Source organism: Armigeres subalbatus, chromosome 3 (genome assembly GCF_024139115.2).
Source record: "Armigeres subalbatus isolate Guangzhou_Male chromosome 3, GZ_Asu_2, whole genome shotgun sequence".
Classification (NCBI taxonomy): domain Eukaryota; kingdom Metazoa; phylum Arthropoda; class Insecta; order Diptera; family Culicidae; genus Armigeres; species Armigeres subalbatus.
In genome coordinates, this window is record NC_085141.1 from 270,051,091 (window position 1) to 270,073,003 (window position 21,913).

Below are 21,913 nucleotides of genomic sequence, written 5' to 3' on the forward strand. Positions count from 1 at the left end.
GAAGACTTCTTAGTGTCTTGAAATGTAAAAACTATATCGGAGAGGCGATAACATTCATGCAATCTACGAGGGGCAATAAATCTGAATCAATTTTCTTTGCATTTATAAACGTGCGCTACTGACTGACACAAAAAGGGCAACGCTTCTCGACATGCTCCATTTTTTGGAAAGAATTTGTTTATCATAAAATAAAATATTTTCTTCATCATAAACTTTTCGATTGCCTCATGCTAGGTTGTCACGCAACCTCCAAGACCACCGTCACATATACGTATATGATTAATTATTTTATCTGTGAAGGACTCGACTAAGCAGAAGCTACCGCCGCCCGACAGCCTGTGTAATGGCATTCAAGACGACTACGAAGGAAACAGTCGAGAAATGCGGGTTTCACATGCTGTCTATCAACACTCAAACCTAAAACACACATTTCGGTACACTTTACCCACAGAGTGGAATTGTCGTGCTCGGGATTCCCGGTTGTCAAGGAGTTGTTGGTTCCGATAATAGTCGAATCCGTGAATTGTCATTCGTGTCCCGGTCATAATCCGTTCAGCTGGAACACTATAAAAGGAACCGTAGACTGTTGGTCAGACCTTCAGTTAACGGAAATCGCGCGTATCGTTCGAATCGGGAAAACCAAACACCAAATAAGTTCTGTGAAGTGGATATTAATATAAGAAGAAAAATCAAAACTAAAATGAAAACCGTGTATGGATTACCCACAGGAGATTCACTTGGATATTTGGGAAATTCTGCTAAACCCTACTCATCGCTTCCCTACAATGGATACAGTAGCAAGGGATACTCTTCATTGACCAGTGGATTAAAATCATCCAAATATGGTGCTGAGAAGGATAATGTAACGGGAAGAGTTAAAAAATTGAAACAGAGGCAAGTGTAGTCAATAAATTATTAACTTTGAGTGCAGCACGAATGATGTTTTGTACCAGGCATGTCCAGGATATGACCGAGGCATAATAACTAAAAAGTGATTTAATTGGTGAAGATAATGAAAGTGAAAAACGCTGATAGTGCTAGGGCTATAACATATCTAACAAACATATACGTTATAAGTTCGAAAAACGATCGGCGTGATAGAACATAATCGCAGGCAGGGGGAACATCGAACCTATAGATAGCAGGCATCAAGATTAAGTGGCTTCGAAAAGGCTTTAAATTATGCCAATTTTCTTTTATAGTAGGGTAAGACGGTATAATGCGCCCCACCTGGCCAAAACGCCCCCCTCTGATTTCTAGAAAACTATAACTAACTAAGAGTCAAATTCAGTTGGTACCTATAAATATTTGTAAAACCATCATCCTATGTGAATATGGGAATATTTTTGTATTACTTAATGAAAATATTTGCAAAATACAAAAAGTCACAGTTTGGATGTAACTTTTAATGTTTGTTTGCTGAACATTCTGGAGCGACTCTGGCATACTGTCCGCAAAACTTGCACTGGAACACTCAGTTGGGCAACAAAATTACTTTTCTCAGTGGTTAATATGATATAAAATTGCTTCCATCTTCAAAAATGTAACGATTTTCGAAAACATGTTTCACTGGCCAAAACGCCCCAGTGTAGGCAGGACGATATGCCCTTACCAACTGGATACAAGCGCAGCGAGCCTGCAGCAGTTGCTTCCAAATTGTATGGAAAATATTGAAATGTAATTCATACCTGCTTGGATGGACCTATGTTGGTTTTTGCCTTTCTCGTACAACGAAGTTGTACCAGAAGGCTATAATTTCACTCCAAAAGCCAAATTTTGATAGAAGGCTCGGAGACCCATAGTGTTATATACCAATCGACTCAGCTCGAAAAACTGAGCACATGTCTGACTGTGTGTGTGTGTGTGTGTGTGTGTGTGTGTGTGTGTGTGTGTGTGTGTGTGTGTGTGTGTGTGTGTGTGTGTGTGTGTGTGTGTGTGTGTGTGTGTGTGTGTGTGTGTGTGTGTGTGTGTGTGTGGCCCCGGGGATTTTTTATTGTTAAACACGTTTCATATAGAAGGACTTGACCGATTCGAGTGCAACTAGTTTCATTCGACGGAGAAACTTTCCTAGTTGGACACTATTGTTTTTGTTTGCTAATATCTCATGCGGTTTAAATAATATTTCTATTTTTCTTTTATCAAATACGCTGTGTACATGCACATTTTAAATCATTAATCAATTTAGCCGTGACGCAATCCATTACTCTCATAGTTGAGTTATTTTTAAGCAGCGTGATATAATCGCATCAAAGCTATGAACCGCCTTAATGTAGGCAATTTACGTTGCATTTACCATACTAATTCGAATTCAACACGTTGAATCGAGAAAGGCATAATCACAACTGGTGGATAAATTTGGGTTTTTAATGTCAAGCGCATAAGGATTTGTAGCCTTTTTATTATGGGATTGATAAAATACTAATGAAGGGCTATTAAATGATTTTGGTTGAGGTGGGGCGTATTGCCCAGGCACTTGTTAAATTTAATTTTTTCACGACTTTTCAAAAAAGCTTTATTACGTGTTATCTGTAATATTTTTATGTGACTACTCACGGGCAATGCATTTGTGACTTCCTGCACTACCAAATAACACAAAGTTTGCATAAATTGCGTTGAAAAGTAAAAAGTTATCAAGGAGTTGCCTTAGGGGGGCATATTATACCGTCTTACCCTAGTTAGCAAGAAGCTTTCGAAAGGTTTTGGTGGCCGAGCTTGTACATGTTCTGTCGTATCCCGATCGAAGTCCGTCTTACATTTAACCTTCAAAACCATTGCAAAAGTGGGCCAACTAAGCAGATACTACTCTTCAAGAAGTTTTGGTGTAAGCTCTGAAGAAGCAAAAGCCTTGACTAAGGTTTTATTGATGTATCGTTCATCTCCTCTTGTAGTAAATCATTAAACGTAAAATGTTACTTGGGTTAGACCTCGAATAAAAATACCTCCTCGCACTTGGATAAGCAAACAACAACTAGAAGTGTTTGTGTGTACGCATCGTGAAGCTGTCTCTTCATCGTCGTCGCGAAAAAATTCGATTTTATTGATGGAATACGACTTACTTTTCGTCATTCGGTGTAGTTTTCGAAGTAGTCCAGCAAGCACAATATTTTGCTATTATAAGATTTGATGAATTCATCTACATACGTGCATTTCATTAAAAACAGTTTTTGATTTACATCTTGCCGTTGAATAAACAGTTCGCTGCTTTGTCAAGCCACATACGAAACGCTTTTGATCGAGTATTGTTCTTCAGATACATCATCTATTACGTTCTGCACACTGCTTCGATCCATCCCGTATACGATGCCTACTGTCTGCGAAAAGTGCGAAAGACGGATTGCGCTCAACGCCACAGCCGTTCAATGTAGAGGTTTTTGCGAAAATAGTAATCGGTTTCACGCCGACTTTGTTGGCCTATCGCACGATAAGGTGGAAGCATGTATGCATTGCATACGAATATTTTCTGGATGTGCGACTGCTGCCGTGATCTTCTAAGGAATATAAAATTTCGGAATGTCATGAAAAATATGGAAACTATCGAGCCCCGCATGATGAGATTGACCAGATGAAGTTGGAAATTTCCAACATAAACAATGTTTTGGCGAAGATGACAACGTCTGGTTCCAGAAATTATACTCCGCTTGAGAATGATATCGCTGCCTAAAGTTGAATGCGGTACAAGCAATACGTCGTTATCGATCAAAACGCCGCATTACAGGTCAAACGATTCTCCTCAGGACTGAGCCGATTTCAGTTTGTTCGTGTCAAATATAGCACCTGATGTTACAGACGATGAGATAAAAAGCTTAGTGTATGAGAAACTAAATGTGTCTGAGAATGTGCTAATCAAAAGACTCGTACCTCATTGGAAGGACTCAGCATCAATGAACTATGTTTTTCCAAAGTGGATTTGGCGACGCATAATTATTGTTAATTGTTATTGAGACAATTTGTATGAATTTTAAATTAATGATCAATTGTTGTTAAGAAAATTATTTTGAGCTTTTTAGTGGAATGTCTTCACTTGTCATAAGACGAGTTTGTACAATCCCATTGAATTCCACCACTTAGTTGTATCTTGACAGATACGTATTTCGACCTCAACCGTAAGGCCGTCTTCAGTGTCTCGTTCTTGACTCGACTTGAAGTCACCTTAACTAATCAATGCCTCATGTCAAAGCACACAACTTCCTGCATAACTTTTTTGAAAAGATGCTGTTCAAAATGGGTAAGATTTTCAGATACAAGAAAATAAGCATAAAAAATCACTGTTTTTGTACCCTTTTTCACAAAAACTATTCCCCACGAGATACCCGCCCGCCTACGATCAATTTCCTAAGATAAGATAACTTCCTATAGGATGATTACATTAGGCCGATACAAATATTTAAAATCTATTTTGTCTCCCCCCCCTCTCGGATTTTTTTGCCAAAAAATAATATTTTGAGGAAGCAACAAAATAAAATTCGGATAATTTTGAGGATTTTCAAAACATTCTTTAACAAATCCGAGGAGTTTTTTTGATTTTTTCTTTTTAATATTTATTTTTTATTATCCCCTCCCCTTGACCTTTCGGAGACCAGTAGGACAAAAAGTTAATTAAATATTTGTAACGGCATTATTGCCCAAAAAATCCAAAATTAACCAAACAATAAAAAAGCTATAGCAGTTTCAATTTGGGGTCAATATGATCCCAGAGCATAGACAACGTAAGTTTTTTTTAGCACAGACAGAAGGTTAAGAAACGCTTGCTCTACAGGCGTAATAAAATGAAAATTTTACCATTTTTTCATACCTTTAATATAAATGGCCTATAGTTATAACATTCAACGCAACTTGTTACGAGAATATCGGGTAAGGATTACTACAACCATACACACACGGACAGACAGACATTTACCCAGTTCGTAGAGCTGAGTCGCTTGATGGTATATAACACTATGGGCCGTTAGGGCCCTCCCTAGCCTAGCGGTAATATGCGCGGCTATAAAGCAAGACCATGCTGAGGGTGGCTGGGTTCGATTCCCGGTGCCGGTATAGTCAATTTTCGATTTGGAAATTGTCTCAACTTCCCTAGACGTACATGTATCATCCAGAGTGTATGTTATTAAGAGTGGCGACATGTGCCGCATTTGACAGGTCTCTCCTGCTCGTTAGGAACATAATTTTGTATGGGAATGACAGATGAATTTTGTTCCAATTCTGACTGTGGAAATGCTGAATGAACATTAAGCAGCCATCTTTGAAAAGTTCGATATTCATCATAATTCAGTTTAGTTAGTTCCTCTATTGGTTCATCTGATACATCAACTCGCTTTGAGAGACATTTTTCTGTTTTTATTTCAATACTAGCAGACCCGACGAACTTCGTTTCGCCTAAAATTGATTAATTTCAAAGAGGGGAGGGGTCTCGAACCATCTAAAGAACCACCCCGGCCCCAAAATCCTCTGCATAAAGCTATGTCCATTTAGAATCCGGAATCATTTATTGTATTGCAGCGGCATGGAAAGTGACCGCTGCAAGAATTCTTTTACAGCGGTTTGTCTACCTAGGCGCCTACTTGCTGTGGTATAAATTTCACGAAGTTTCGTGCAGCGTGTCAAAAATTATTCAAGATGGAAGCCGAAAGGAGTAGAGTTTCTATTTCCCGGCCATTTTCGTTGTCCCGGGATTCGGGATGAACTTGTTCGTATATCCCGGGAAATCCCGGGATCCCGGGATTTTTTAATAATAGGTTTTTTTAGTAAAGTGATGTATAATTTTGATTTTGAATTTATATTGCTGAATTTGTAATGTTTGTTCTTTGAAAATACTGTCTAATGTTATGCCGAGACACTGTTAAGTCAATAGTTTCGCAGTGTTGATTGTAAACGGCCATCATTCGGTTGAGAGGCCCAAATTTGGCGTAATTTGTTCGGCAGTGGTTGGTTAAAAATAATGTTCTATAAATATGTTTCCTTAGCAAACTTATTTTTTGATTTAAAAACGATTTTATTCAATGTGCAGGGGTAAAGTTCATATTGTAGGAAGGCCAGATAATACAGATTTCAAATTGGAACTCATCTCAATTCTAATTTGAATCGATTCTTTCGAAAAAAAAACGACTTCAAGAAGCAAATAATATTCACGTTTTTCTCGGAAGGGAGAGTACTCTTTTGGAATATATGATCGCCGAGTCCGAGAAGAAAGGTTCGCTGGCGGTTGAAGTCGGCTTGACTGTTTGCATTGTTTTGAATATGCATTGGGTTTAGACAGTTGCTGGGATCAGTGTTGTAAAATGTCATTTGCATTCGTTTGTGTAATTTTCCCAGAACTTTTTCCAGAAGGTAGCTATCAATTCATGATGTATGACGAACTTATAGCGCTTAAATGTGCCTACAATTTTGTCTAACAAGACATTGCTGTAAATATGTAATCTGGGGCGTGGGAGGCAAAATGTCATTCAAATGACATTATGTCAAATGACACGTGACATTTTGGAGAGTTTTCACTCTCCAGCCTAAGATGTTATATTTAGAGCAATGTACCCTTGGACAAAAATATAGCCCTACTCAAGCGTTATGAGTACATCTAAAATTATGCAATAAATTTGGCTTCTGAAGAAAGTTATGAACAAATTAGTCAAATGACATGCAGATGACATTTTACAAGCCTGGCTGGGATTGCATTAAATACCATAGTGACTAAAGATGGAAGATGCGCAGTAGAATCGTACTGGGCCCATAACCTATTTGATATTAGGGAACCCCCTCACAAAGAAAACACAATACTAGAGAAAACACCATAGCAGGCTTATTAATACTTTTGCCAAGAGCCTCAGCTCTTCCTAATTTTGAACAGATCGGTTCCTAATCTTGATGTTAATCGTTAGTTTATCGTTATCGTCGATAAAGTAAATTGTGTTCAACGTAATCGCTTGCTGCGATAAAGATGGATCAACTCAATTAATATCGGAGTTCGATAATTTAACGTAAATTAACTCGATAATTTAACGATAATGGGGTTAATAGATTACACGATTAAAGTTGGTATACAATTTTGACAGAAGCCGAGAATTGTACAAATTAGTTGCAGTCTGTTGACCAGAGTTGATTTTGATCGAAGCGATACACCAAAAAAATTAGGCATAGTATCGGGATCGGGCCACTTGTACTTGCGCATGTGCTGGAAAGTTTGTTGTACGAACGTCGATTGGAAGAACATGAATTGGATCAAGAAATGTTGGGCGACGCGAGTGTACACAACCTCGCTGTAGACGGAAGATGGGTAGGAAGCAGGCGCCAAATAGATGTAGCTGATCTTGTACTGTAGATACTCGTCGTTTAATTAATAGAGAGCTGTTACAGTAGCTATAGTAGCTTCTGGAAAAAGTATCAGTCAGTAGCCCTCCATTGAGTGGTATAGGGGAATCTAATATTTTTTGTGAAGGTGTTCTATTAACTATCTCCGATATTTTCATGTCTGTTCCTCTCTTACTAATTTAATAATAAGATGATATCGATTGTGCATCACAAAGAACCTTGGCTCCGCCTACCAAAGAAACGGACTTGGAAAAAAATCATCAACCGTCTAAGACGAATTAAATTCCACCAACTATTGGTGCAATTACATGGAGGTTATTTACCTTGTCTTAGACGGTTGAATACATTCCACTGAAAAGAGCCTCAAATATTTTTTCTGAAAAAAATCATGTCTGATGGGAGGTATAAAAATATGATATGAGTTTTTCACCAAGTTATCAAGTTGGGCTTCGCGTTCAAAACAAATAACTTTTGTAAGAAGAAAATTTACGCTGTTTGCGAACCGGAAATGAAACAGTATTTTTTGTCCCGGGTATCCCGGGATTTTCGGGATTTCAAAAATAATATCCCGGGAATCGGGAAATCCCGAATTTTCCTAAATCCCGGGATTTTTTGTCCCGGGATGTCCCGGGATGGAAACTCTCGCTGCGCTCCACGCCATCTCGTACCTGCCGGATCAGAAGCGAACACCATCTTTGCAGGGTTGCTGTCCGGCATTCTTGCAACATGTCCTGCCTATCGTACCCTTCCGGCTTAAGCTACCTTCTGGATACTGGGTTCGCCGTAGAGTTGGGCGAGCTCATGGTTCATTCTTCGCCGCCACACACCGTCTTCTTGCACACCGCCAAAGATGGTCCTAAGCACCCGTCTCTCGAATACTCCGAGTGCTTGCAAGTCCTCCTCGAGCATTGTCCATGTTTCATGTCCGTAGAGGACAACCGGTCTTATTAACGTCTTGTACATGACACATTTGGTGCGGTGGCGAATCTTTTTCGACCGCAGTTTCTTCTGGAGCCCGTAGTAGGCCCGACTTCCACAGATGGTGCCCCTTCGTATTTCACGACTAACGTTGTTGTCAGCCGTTAGCAAGGATCCGAGGTAGACGAATTCCTCGACCACCTCGAAGGTATCCCCGTCTATTGTAACACTGCTTCCCAGGCGGGCCTAGTCGCGCTCGGTTCCGCCCACAAGCATGTACTTTGTCTTTGACGCATTCACCACCAGTCCAACTTTTGTTGCTTCACGTTTCAGGCGGGTGTACAGTTCTGTTACCTTTGCAAATGTTCGGCCGACAATGTCCATGTCATCCGCGAAGCAAATAAATTGACTGGATCTGTTGAAAATCGTACCCCGGCTGTTACACCCGGCTCTCCGCATAACACCTTCTAGCGCAATGTTGAACAACAGGCACAAAAGTCCATCACCTTGTCTTAGTCCCCGGCGCGATTCGAACGAACTGGAGTGTTCGCCCGAAATCTTCACACAGTTTTGCACACCATCCACCGTTGCTTTGATCAGTCTGGTAAGCTTCCCAGGGAAGCTGTTCTCGTCCATAATTTTCCATAGCTCTACGCGGTCTATACTGTCGTATGCCGCCTTGAAATCAACGAACAGATGGTGCGTTGGGACCTGGTATTCACGGCATTTTGAAGCATTTGCCGTACAGTAAAGATCTGGTCCGTTGTCGAGCGGCCGTCAACGTAGCCGAACTTTCCACGAACTCATTCACTAATGGTGACAGACGACGGAAGATGATCTGGGATATCACTTTGTAGGCGGCATTAAGGATGGTGATCGCTCGAAAGTTCTCACACTCCAGTTTGTCGCCTTTCTTGTAAATGGGGCAAATAACCCCTTCCTTCCACTCCTCCGGTAGCTGTTCGGTTTCCCAGATTCTGACTATCAGTTTGTGCAGGCAAGTGGCCAGCTTTTCCGGGCCCATCTTGATGAGCTCAGCTCCGATACCATCCTTACCAGCGGCTTTGTTGGTCTTTAGCTGTTGAATGGCATCCTTAACTTCCCTCAAGGTGGGGGCTGGTTGGCTTCCATCGTCCGCTGAACTGACGTAGTCATCTCCTGCGCTGCCTTGACTTTCACTGCCTGTACTCTCAGCGCCATTCAAATGTTCCTCGTAGTGCTGCTTCCACCTTTCGATCACCACACGTTCGTCCGTCAAGATGCTCCCATCCTTATCCCGGCACATTTCGGCTCGCGGCACGAAGCCTTTGCGGGATGCGTTGAACTTGCGTGTTTCTTGAAAACGGCACAGCTATTTCATCTCTTCGCACTCCGCTTCTTCCAGGCGGCGTTTCTTCTCCTGAAAAATGCGGGTCTGCTGTCTCCGCTTCCGTCTATAACGTTCCACGTTCTGCCGGGTACCTTGCTGCAGCGCGACCGCCCGCGCTGCGTCCTTCTCCTCCAGAATCTGTCTGCACTCTTCGTCGAACCAATCGTTCCGTCGACTTCGACCCATATACCCGACGTTGTTCTCCGCTGCGTCGTTAATGGCTGCTGTGACTGTACTCCAGCAGTCCTCAAGAGGGGCCCCATAGAGCTCACCCTCTTCCGACAACGCTGCCTCGAGATGCTGCGCGTATGCAGTGGCGACATCAGGTTGCTTTAGTCGCTCTAGGTCGTACCGCGGCGGTCGTCGGTACCGAACATTGTTGATGACGGATAGTTTTGGGCGCAGTTTAACCATCACCAGATAGTGGTCAGAGTCGATGTTAGCGCCACGATATGTCCTGACGTCGATATTGTCGGAGAAGTGCCGTCCATCAATCAGAACGTGGTCGATTTGTGATTCTGTCTGCAGTGGCGATCTCCAGGTGTACCGATACGGGAGGCTGTGTTGGAAGTAGGTGCTGCGAATGGCCATATTCTTGGAGGCGGCGAAATCAATTAGTCGTAGGCCGTTTTCGTTCGTCAGCCGGTGAGCGCTGAACTTTCCAATAGTCGGTCTAAACTCCTCCTCTTGGCCAACCTGAGCGTTCAAATCTCCTATGATGATTTTGACGTCGTGGCTTGGGCAGCTGTCGTACTCTCGTTCCAGCTGCGCGTAGAATGCGTCCTTATCATCATCAGTGCTTCCGGAGTGTGGGCTATGGACGTTGATTATGCTGAAGTTGAAGAACCGGCCTTTGATCCTCAACCTGCACATTCTTTCATTGATTGGCCACCACCCGATCACGCGCCTTTGCATATCGCCCATCACTATGAAAGCTGTTCCCAGCTCGTGTGTGTTGCCGCAGCTCTGGTAGATAGTATGGTTACCTCTAAACGTTCGCACCAATGATCCCTTCCAACAAACCTCCTGCAGCGCTACGATGCCGAATCCACGGTCCTTGAGCACATCGGCGAGTATGCGTGTGCTCCCGATGAAGTTGAGAGATTTGCAATTCCACGAACCGAGTTTCCAATCGCTAGTCCCTTTTCGTCGCAGTGGTCTTCGCCGATGGTTCCGGTCCGTACTCTCTTGTTGATTGTTCGTTGCTTATGATTTTTAAAGGCTGGCTTGCAGGGCCTGACACCAAACCCCCTAAATTTCCGGAGGACCATTCCTCCTTATTTCCGGTGGACCATGGTGCACAGTTTCACTTAGAGTCCCTCGCTGGCACTCGGACGATGATCAGCCGCCCTAACATGGAGAACAGACGCTGTTGTGAGCCAATCCTGACATGGAGAACAGACGCTCAATAAAATTTGCACCTCCGGAGAGGAGCAAACCCCCCCTTCCCTGTCAGCATACGACCATAGTTCCCACCGGGGTTGGTTACCCGATCTTCCCTAAGGTTGCTCGTATCCCGGCCAGCACCGCGGGGAGGTAGGGATAGGAGTTGCTGGGTAAGAGGCTAAGGACCGCGAGATGGGGTCTATTTTATTCCTTCAGGTACGCGAAGTACCAATGGTACGCTTTACCCAGCATTTGCCGTGCCCCGTTACCGAGATACAGATGATTTTATTATTTCGGATTCTAAATGGACATAGCTTTACAAATTTTCACGCCGATCGGTTCAGTAGTTTCCGAGTCTATAAGGTTCAGACAGACAGAAATTCATTTTTATGTATATAGACTTGCAGACCCGACGAACTTCGTTTCGCCTAAAATTGATTTATTCTCTGATTGATTCTCGTGTTATGAAGAAATTGATGTTTTATTTGTATGGGAGCCCCCCTTTGCAAAAGGGGAGGGGTCTCGAACCATCTTAAGAACCTTCCCAGTCCCAAAAACCTCTGCATACAAATTTTCACGCCGAGCGGTTCTGTAGTTTCTGAGTCTATAAGGTTCAGACAGACAAATTCATTTTTATGTATATAGATAGATAATTTTTAATAGATAATGATCGAAGCGAATGATGACCAACAAATCAAGAACCAAGTAGCAGTACTCGTTTCAAAAATATGAAAAAAAGCCATGATTTCACTTACGGAGGAAGTATTTTAAAAAAGATAAAAAAAAGATCAATGTTTCCCCGAATTACGGTATGTAATTATTAAATTATCAATAGCCAAGTTGTTGTAGGTATATAGAGTTTTTATACATAGCCAAGAGATTTGTACATTCAAAATGCGTAGAAAAACGGTATGATATAGTTTCAAAAATTTGAAAATATATATGCTGATAAAAATGAGAAAATTACCTCAAGGAATCGCTCACATCAGTAAATTACACTACACTACAATAATGGTACGTCTTGATTTTCATTATAGATGGTGTCTTTATTTACACAGTAGTTGAGCTCTTCATTGTTTTCAATGCTTTTTTTCGAATTGTTAATTAATTAGTAAAAAAAAATCATGTAATGATCTTTTCTGCAAAAATGCATCAAGCCTCTTATTTTTAACCTCACTGAGACTACATTTACCTTTAAATACCCTAATAAGTGTATCAGCAGTACAAACGCACACGAAACGCTTGTACATTTGAGCAGATCCCGACATATTCTAATGTACGAAACCAAAAGGGGAAAGCATAATGCTGATACCGCCATATGTTGACGAATGCGGGCAAAAGAATGGCACGAGGGATATCGAGTTAATGTGGGCATTTAAACAGGACATGCGAGACAGGCGCGCACGTTTCACCCCCACACACATGCGTTGTTACGGGTAACTGAACTAATGACGAATTTTGTTGACGGTGGACAAACAGTTACATTTTGGATTCGTGTTGTACATACCTACTCGATATTTTTGATCGCAATTTTGGAAAGAATTGAATAGTTAATTTATTGTTCATAATGTATACAGATTCTGCTGCGAAATCCGAGTTAGTGTGATATGCTATAAGGTTTTACACAGCATTCGCTATACCTAATAAAACGTTACTTCTTTTTGCAGGAAACAATCTTCAACAGATAAAATCGATACTCCTCTATACAAGAAAAAAGCGTTTGATTTTACCGACTATGCCTATCGAGAGGCAGTGAATAGACTCAAGTTCCTTTTAACCGAGGCTTACGAGCCAACTAAGTTGGCCACATCGATATATTATCGCGGGGTGGACGATGTTAGATCGGAAGCATCGGACAATCAGTCGATCGTCGAAAGGCCCTCTATCACAGAAGTGTCTAAATATTTCAGTCCTGGCACTGTATCCCGATACCAGACCGCGGCAAGTGGAGTCAACCGACGATATAGTTTCTTGAACAAAGACTTCGCTGGTACAAGTGCAGCACTTAAGCCGGCGTATTCCACAGCAAGTATTCATCCAGCTCCATCAGGTAGTAATGAAAAGAATAATATGTGTGTACATATAATTATGAAAATGTATTCTCATTTTCAAAACCAGTTTGCAGTGTTTCACAAAATTTGGAAGTAGCTCAGCCACCTCCAGAGTTACTAGGATTTATTGAAAAACAGGAATCTTATATTGAGCAGTTGGAAAAGGAGTCGCAGTATTGTCGAGTATTTTCAAACAATTTCATATATTATATTCAAACTAATAGTTAATTATATAACTATGCAGGAAGAACTTTCAACATTGTTGAAAAAAGTTAAGGACGTAGTTTCGGAGAATGAAGCCCTTACGAATCGAGCTCGTTCGAAGGCAATCTATCAGATTGACTCATCGGAAAGCGAAGATTTGGATCTAGATAGAATCCGAGAGAAGGGCAAACTATCGGGCCCGAACATTGTGTTCGAGTCGCGAATTAGCGAACTGGAAGCCCAACTGGCTCAATCGCAGATCGACTTGAAGAAGTTATTCAACGAAAATGAAGAAAACAAACGTAAATTGATGCAAGGGTCGGGTGACGCCAGCTGTGCTGATGTGTATCGGAAGCAAGTTGAAAATTTACAGAGGTGAAAAGACTTAATGAACATTATGTGGGGCACATGAATAATGGTTTTATTGTCCTTTGTAGGGATAAGCACAATCTCGAAGAAAATGTTCGTAAGCTTCAGATGAGCATTGATCAGCTGAAAGACTCAGAAGCGACGAATTTTTCCAAATCACAAAGAAGCCGAGATATGATCGAGCATGTTGCTTTCGAACGAAATCAGGCAGAAATTGAAATTCGACGATTGAAGGTGGGTTAGCTTAGTCTTGAGCACGAAACCGTATCCTTTTTTCAACCACTTAAACAGTTCCTTATTGAATTTTATGAACAATCAAACTAAATTGCTCTATGTTTTCATTCAGGACGAGTTGGAACGGCAGCACGAACGGGTGCGCGAAGTTCAACACGAAATGGCAAAGCGACTGTCTGAGGAGCGAGCCAATGCCGAGCGACGGTACACGTTCCAGGTGGATCAACTCGGTGGAGACCTGAGCAGCCAATGGGAACAAGCGACGAAACTACAGCTGGAGGTCGAACGCATGAAACGCATCGAGTCGGATTATAAACGAGAACTTAATCAAAAGAATTCCCAGATCGATGAATTGAAGATGGAGCTGAAAAATAAAACGGCGATCTTCATGTCGGATCTCAATCAAGCCAGTGCGGAGAAACAATCACTCGAACAGGAGATAACTTCATTGAGGTAAAGTTTTATAAGGTGAAACATTTGAAATTTGAAAAATTCCCTTGCTTTTTTAGACTGCAACTGGAACGCGCAGAACGTCAATCAAAAGTTGAGGTTTCCCGCCTGAATGCGGAAATAACTTCTCTTCGTCAGCGGTTGGATCGTTCCGATGCCGACTTGCTCCATTCCAAACGGGAAAATCTGAAACTATCTGATGAAGTTGCCTCACTCGAAAAAGAGGTATGTATTAACTCTGATTCAATGTTTGTAAATACTTTCAAAACTTTTAAAATGCATACAGCTTACGTTGGGAGAGCTCAACAAAGAAACACGTCCGTCCAAAGAATTGGCTAAGATAATTTCCGACATGGAAGCAAAACACGGTAAGTACCTTGCACTGCTTTTCAGCTTGTTAACTTGAACTAGAACGCTTAGTCCATGGGTAAGCTATTGAAGCCCACATAAATGTACCCTTATAGAAGGGCGATTGATGTTTTTAGTGACCACGCAAATATAGACGTGTTTAAAGCCTCTTTTCATGTTTGCTTTAAAGTATTTTTCACCAAGACTCAACGTATGCATTTATCTCGATTCTAGATGTATTTATTCAGTTTCCACTGAACGATAATTGAACAGATCTGCATGTTATGTACATCACATTGCCCATAATCGTGTGAAAAACGACGCATACAAATTGAATGAAGCTAATCAGTAGCCAATCTGTTCACGGTAATCTTGAGCGTGCATTCAGTGAAACAGCAAGCAACTGATCAATCTGGCGTTCTCAATAGTTTATCCATGAGCTTTTTACCACCACATTTTGAACTAATTATTTTTACATAGATCTTAAAATTTCCGTCTGAGATAAAGGCTGATGCTTCCTCAAACATATTGAAGCACTTTAGATATTTTTTTCAACCGTCCGATGACCTTCAAAATGATGAACAATATGACAGTGAGATCTAATATGTACGCCCAGTCCACAGTGCTACACTTGACTTACAAGATTGAATACAATACATTTTCACACTGCTCGGTTACATCGCCCCCCACAATGTTTCGATTCACCAAAGCATCAGCGTCATCCAACCTTCCACCCTACCACACATATCTTCTCGTGTTGTCAACTTTTCTTCTTCCTGTGTACTTATAGCCGCTACTGTGTCAGAGCTCGAGGGCATGGTTCAAGATCAGAAACAGCTCATGGACAAACTAACTGCAGAATGCAAAAGCTTAACGCATAAGTTAGAGGACACGACACTGCAACATAAGTACATACTCTTTGTTTTCATTTTTGGCTATTATTGAAAGATTGAGATGTTTTCATTTGTTCAATTGTAGATTATAGTTTGATTCTCCATAAGTTTATGAAAGTAGAGAATAATATTTGAACTTTGGTCTCTTTTGAATAGAAGTATGTTACCTAGATGTTTTGTTCTATTTTTGTATATCTGAAAAAATTGACCTAAGAACCTTTTCTTGGTAATGAAAAGGATGTTAGATTTTGGCTGATGGCTTTTGCAGTTTCTTTTATATCACCTTATAATCACACACACCCACGGTTTTTACACGGTTTTCTTACGAGATTTTTTGACGTAGGACTTACGTCTCTCTTCACTATACCGGGTGTCATTTCAATATTTCTAAATCGACCGCGTTACGCTGTGTTGAAAGATTTTGAATGATAATAGCGTTTGTCCCAGTGAACGGATCTCTTCGGAAAACCCCTTAATCGACAGATCTCAAGTATGCCTTTCATATTCATACTTGATATGACCCGAAAAACTTGTTTTAATAGGCCTAAAACTGTTTTCGAAGCAAAACATTGACTGCACTGAAACCTATAAATATGGGTGCCGCTTGTTCCTCGCGTCATTTGTTCGCTTGATTCTGATGGGTGCAGACGCTAGCGGATAAGCTGCAACTGCGCACCAAAATAAGCCATAACAGAGGGTGACGCAATTTTTCCTTCTCATTCTGTTATCATCATCAACGATGAATAAAACCTGGGTGCTACCCAGCACCATGAATCAGTTTTTTGACGAACATCAAGTGGAACACAGCAGCAGAAGAAGCAGCCCAGCCTAGACCACATACCGCAACAGTGCCGAGCAGAGACCTGCAGCAGAAACGAGCCGAGACCGGCCGGCATCAGTATTGAGCAGAGAAAGGTGAAGAGAGAAAAAGTTACAACGTTCTAGAATGGTTTCCTGCCAGAATCTCCCTTGGTCAACAAGTTTCCTCTGAAAAAGTTAATTTCCGGCCCTTATCAGGGCGAAAAGAGTTAGTGATAATTTTCGCAATAGGTTGGAATTCGTCGCTTTTACGGCGGTGTTCTAGATGAAATCGTTTGTGTGTGTTTTGGTTTCGAGCAAGAAACTCCCACGGTCAACCAGTTGCTTTTGAAAGAGTTAATTTCCGGCCCTTATCAGGGCCAAGAGAGTTGTTTATAATTTTCGCAATTGGTTGGCATTCATCACTGGTTCGTTGGTCGCTGCATTAAGGCAGTTTGCATCCCGCTGGTTCCATTGGGGAACCAGCACACGTCGCAACACCCCAGAACACCCAGTTTCAGTTTCACAGTCCACTGCAACATGACGCAACAGATGGAGATAGAAAATGTATGCCATCAAAGCAAACGGTTCTTCTGAGAGCCACTGATACTGACTAAGGGTCTGTCTCAATTGGATAATTAAACTGAAATTAAACTTAAAAGTGACATTTCAATAATTATCGAAAAACCCTGCTCGCAGAGCAGTATTACTTTTGACAGATATCGAATCATTTTCCATCGATGTCCTATTGGAATTGCTGGGTAGCACCAGCCATTCTTATAACGGGGTGATTTTTTAATTTTCGAACTGTCACTTTTAAGTTTAATTCTCCAAATGAGACAGAACCTAAAGAGTTTAATATTAAAGCTTTCAATACTTTTCGCTTTAAAAATAGTACTTTTGTGCCAAATTCAATCTTCTAGAGATAAAATGTTATACGCAAGTAGCAGATTTTCAAGATTTTCGTGGCCAATTAACAATATCCCAAAGCGGAATGCTATGAATCGATTTTTTATCTATTGGATTTATTTGAATTTTGGATTTATTTGACATTTGATAAAAAATATGTACAAAAATGACTCTTTGATACTTTCTAAAAGATTGCTGGAACATTTTTGATTATTTTTGTTCGACGTAGTTTTCAGTGTTTGTTGAAGAATAGATGATGCTACAAATGGTAAATTACGCTGACAGACAGTCTGTAATTCACAACACGACATTTTCGTTTGGTCGGTCTAGGTGAAGGATGAGCCAACAAGCGGTTTACAATGGTCTTATTCACCAAAGGGGTGGAGCTTCGGCTAGAGTTGTTCTGATATAATGACAAAATCATGGCTCATGCGAGTTCAGTTCCGGCTTAAATTTTATCTTGACCAGCCGGCAGGGAACCAACATCCAACGACAGGGAGAATAATGGTGTCATCTCTAGAAGTCAAAGAATTATCTTTTTTCATATTTTCATCAATGACAAAAATATTAACATTAAATAAAAAATCGATTGATAGCTTTCTGTTTTGAGATATTTTTTCTAAATTGGTCACGAAAATGGTAATAATAATGCTATCGCCGTTTTCTTCTTCCAATATGTGAGAGATTTGGGCATATTTTTATAAAAATAGCCCTAAAAATATCTATGAAATTGATTCCTGAAATTTATATACATATTGAGTGTAAGTTGTTCGTGAACAATTTGGGAAAATGTTCTCGAAATAGAGAGCTATCATGGGCATTTGGTCATGTTGGTTTCATTATTTACATAACTAAACAGCTAAATTATGCGCTACTTCTAAAAGATTGGTAAAAAGTTGTTGATTATGCTTGTTCTAAGTGATTTACGATATCGGTCGATAAAAAGGTGATGCCAAAGAACGGCATACAACGCTAACAATACCAAAAAGGCGGTGCTTGAAATTCAAAACATTGATTACATGTGACAAATTATTTCCTCTTGATTGGTCAATGTAAAGGAGGACCAAACAAGTGGTTTATAACGGTATTATCCATCGAAAAGGCGGAGCTTCGGCTCCGGCTTCAGAGTTCATATGCTATGCTGAAGAAATCATGTCAAAATATTTTCATTTCGAATCATTGCGAAATGTCTTGTCACTTGAGGAAACGATGGTCCCAATCTTGTAAAGAAAATCTCCGACGGCAAAATTACCAATCCAAACGAGACTTGCTTGGCCTCTGCTGCTCTCGACGACACAAGATGATCGCTACGGACACTGCCGCTGCCATTGATGCTCGTCCGCTCAATCGATTTACAATTGATTTACAATGGTATAGATGAATCCAAGTAAAGAAATAAGAACTACACTCTGGAAAAAATCTATACTAAATAGATTAAAAGTCATTCTAACTGGCTATTCGCCTGGTTGACCCCGTCTTCGTTTAAGTGCAAGCAATACTGTCTTAGTATAACTTTGAGTTATTTGAGACATAGTATAGCTTCAGATTATGTATGCATAGGTTTATTGATTCTAATGCGAAAATGTTTTATAATTGTTTGGTTGTTTTTGAGCTGTCAAAACTGTAGGAATAAGAAGATAAGTTACAAAGAAAGTTCCTTTAGTCGATTTTTCTAAGTTTATACAAATTTGATGAGAACTCTCTTTTGTAACTTATACTCCTGTTCCAGCCATATAAAAGGACTTAAACTCTGATAATCTGGTAATATCAACGCATCCTCTGACCGCAGCCTATTTGCGTTGATATTACCGTCTGCATAACATACTATCTTGGTTCGCCGGGTATCACACCACAAGTTATGGGGAACGGTCATCTAGTCGTCTAGAAATAAATAATTAAAACAATTGGGCCGCTTCCACTCCGCCGATCTGCAAATCATTGAAAAAAATAATTTACCAACAAAATCAAAAAGGCAGATATATATCACATTGTTGATAATAAATACATAACTTTCATATTATTTATTCTAATCCAAAATAATTAAAACCAAGAAATTGATTCAATTCCTAACTAAAAGCTTACCCTCAACGCTTTGCGGGTAATACTCTAAGCTGACTAATCATGATATTAATACCTAACTCCCAGAACGACTCATCCGCTCCAGCAAACAAAGAACCGCAAACCTCGGTCCGACGAATCCGACAGCAGAAGCCCGCAATCGAAAACCATATAAAAGTAGCAGAAGCACGGCGCACACGGAAGTGCCATCATTTTCGCCTCGAGTTTTTACTAGGTTGAGTAGCAGCAGACGGCAGCAGCGTAGTCTGACGGGAAGCAGCACGGGCGTAGCAGGACAGCAATCGGGAACAGCAGGATAACAGACGGGCAACAGGCGAGAAGCAGCAGGTCAACAGACGGCAACTGCAGGACAGATATCATGAAGTGGCAACAGGCTGGCACAGTAGCTGGAAGCAGCAGGACAGCAACCAGTGGAAAGCAGCAGGACAGCAATCAGTGGGAAGCACCAGGACATCAACCAGCGGGAAGCAGCAGGACAGCAATCGGGCGACGGCACCACCAACCAGCAGCAACTAGATTTTCAGGTTAGGACAGTTTTTAGAAATTTATGTTATTGAATTATGTGCACATATCTTTCAAATCTTACCCACATAAACAATGGTAAATAAAAAGAAAATCTCCGAAATATATAGAATTTTGTTACTTATTTTAGATTATTTAAAAACAACTAAGAAATTAGTAGCCTCTAAACTTTCAGCGTGCTCTGCGTCCGGTGTTCAATATGCGGAATGACAAAAACTTTCTTGGAAACAATACACTGGAAAATATTTCTACTCAATTCTAGCATAGTTTAAAAATTAACCGAAGCTAGTATAACTTTTTAAACTATGCTAAAATAAGTTCCAAGAATGTTAAAAATGAATTATTTCAATACGAACTATGTTTTGATCTATTTCTGAGTGTAGACAACCGACGCTGTTAACTTTGACAGATCCTACAGCACAGCATAGGATAATTTGAACTTCTGAAGTACATATTTGAAGGTTAATTTTGACGTAGGACTTATGTCTTTCTTTACTATACCGGGTGTCATTTCAATATTTTGGCATCGAGAGCGTTACGCTGGAATGGAAGATTTTGAAGGTGAATAGCGTCCATCTGACTAAACAGATTTATACAACAAACCCCTTAATCAAAAGATTATAAGTACACGTTTCATATTCATCATTGATTAGACACGAAGAGCTTGTTTCAATAGGCCTAAAACTGTTTTCAATGCAAAGTATCCATTACCGCGTTCTGATTGGTGCAGACACCAGCGAATGAGCTGCAGCTGGGTCTGCTGAGAAGGCATAAAATAGCGCAAAACGATTTTTTTCTTTCATTCTAACCGGGATAAGCAAAGCCACAGCAGCATCGATTCGACAGCACTCGCAACTCTTCGCAAAACAGCATCGTCCGCATCATCCGCTTTTCGACCCGGCAGCGCCGAGGCCACCATCAGCCAAAGCATGCCAGTACAGCAGCAGAAAATGTTCCAGAAGCAGCCCATTCTACAGACCCGACACCGCAGCAATGCCGAGGAGATACCGGCAGCAGCAGCAGAGTCGAGCCGAAACTAGCCGGCATCAATGAAGAGCTGAGGCCGACCGACATCAGTGTTGAGCCAAGACCGGCCGGCATTGGTATCGAGCCGAAACAAGTTGAAGAAAATCAAGAGAAAGAACTGCAATGTTCTTGAAGAAATCGCGTGTGTGTGTGTTTTGGTTTCGAGTAAAGAAACCCCCTCGGTCAACCAGTTCCCCGAAAGGAGTTAATTTTCGGCCATTATCAGGGCCAAGAGAGTTAATAATAATTTTCGCAATTGGGTGGCATTCGTCACAGGTTCGTCGCATGCTGCATTAAGGTAATTCACATCCCGCTGGTTCCATTGAAGAAACAGCACACGTCAAGCGGATACGCTGCATGAAGACAGCTTTGGTTTTGCGCTCCACCCAGCATCAGCCTTACAGTCCGCTGCAACATGACGCAACAGATGGACATAGAAAATGTTTATTTTCAAAGCATACGGTTCTTCTGAGATCCATTGATAGACTTACTAAAGAGTTCTTAAAAATTCTAAAATACTCTAGAGATAAAATGTTATACGCGAATAGCAGACTTTCAAGATTTTTTCAAAACCGTTACATAACAAGAACTGTGACATATAATGAAATAAATCACAAAAAATTCCACTATTAGATGAAAAATTGATTGAGAGCTTTTCTTTTTGAGATATTTTTTCCTATATTGCTCATGAAAATTGTTATAATAATGTTTGGGCTGTTATCGCCGATTTTTTATACAAATTAGGTGACGTGAGAGATTTGGATATATTATACATCTTCAAAGGCATGGTCAAGTCAAGTCCTACGTCCACTTCGCGGTTATGTCACAGACATTACCCACTGTTCGTTTTACACGATTTTTCGAATTATCGAGGTTTTTTACTCGGCTCTGCTGAAAATCTTTTTGAATGGAAAACACTTAGAATAAATTTTAAAATGTGATAAGGATTATTTTGCAGAGTACCAAACTCCATACAATATGGGTATTCCGGAAGGGGCTCGATGAGTGGAAGCCGAAAATCGATACAACCCATACAACATTTTTAGATGTTTCATACA

The 21,913-nt window shown here is 40.8% G+C and overlaps 1 protein-coding gene and 1 long non-coding RNA gene across 4 annotated transcripts in view; one reads left to right on the forward strand and one right to left on the reverse strand.

Moving 5' to 3' along the window:
• The first annotated feature begins 565 nt into the window (after positions 1-565).
• The window catches only part of LOC134224257 (uncharacterized), a 53,241-nt gene continuing 31,893 nt past the window's right edge, over positions 566-21,913 (forward strand). The window contains exons 1-9 of one of the 3 annotated variants that reach the window (XM_062703582.1): positions 566-894; positions 12,640-13,022; positions 13,091-13,206; positions 13,268-13,602; positions 13,665-13,830; positions 13,943-14,283; positions 14,340-14,505; positions 14,567-14,648; positions 15,419-15,536. In XM_062703582.1, the coding sequence (XP_062559566.1) occupies positions 701-894; positions 12,640-13,022; positions 13,091-13,206; positions 13,268-13,602; positions 13,665-13,830; positions 13,943-14,283; positions 14,340-14,505; positions 14,567-14,648; positions 15,419-15,536 (1,901 nt within the window). In that variant the 5' untranslated portion in view covers positions 566-700. The remainder of the gene's footprint in view (positions 895-12,639; positions 13,023-13,090; positions 13,207-13,267; positions 13,603-13,664; positions 13,831-13,942; positions 14,284-14,339; positions 14,506-14,566; positions 14,649-15,418; positions 15,537-21,913) is intronic. The other 2 variants (XM_062703581.1, XM_062703583.1) reach the window with 2 other exon arrangements.
• On the reverse strand, positions 18,681-20,033 carry LOC134224260 (uncharacterized). The gene is made up of 3 exons (XR_009982880.1): positions 19,894-20,033; positions 19,363-19,819; positions 18,681-19,156 (listed from the first exon to the last, which is right to left on the reverse strand). It is a non-coding gene; the product is annotated as an uncharacterized LOC134224260 (long non-coding RNA).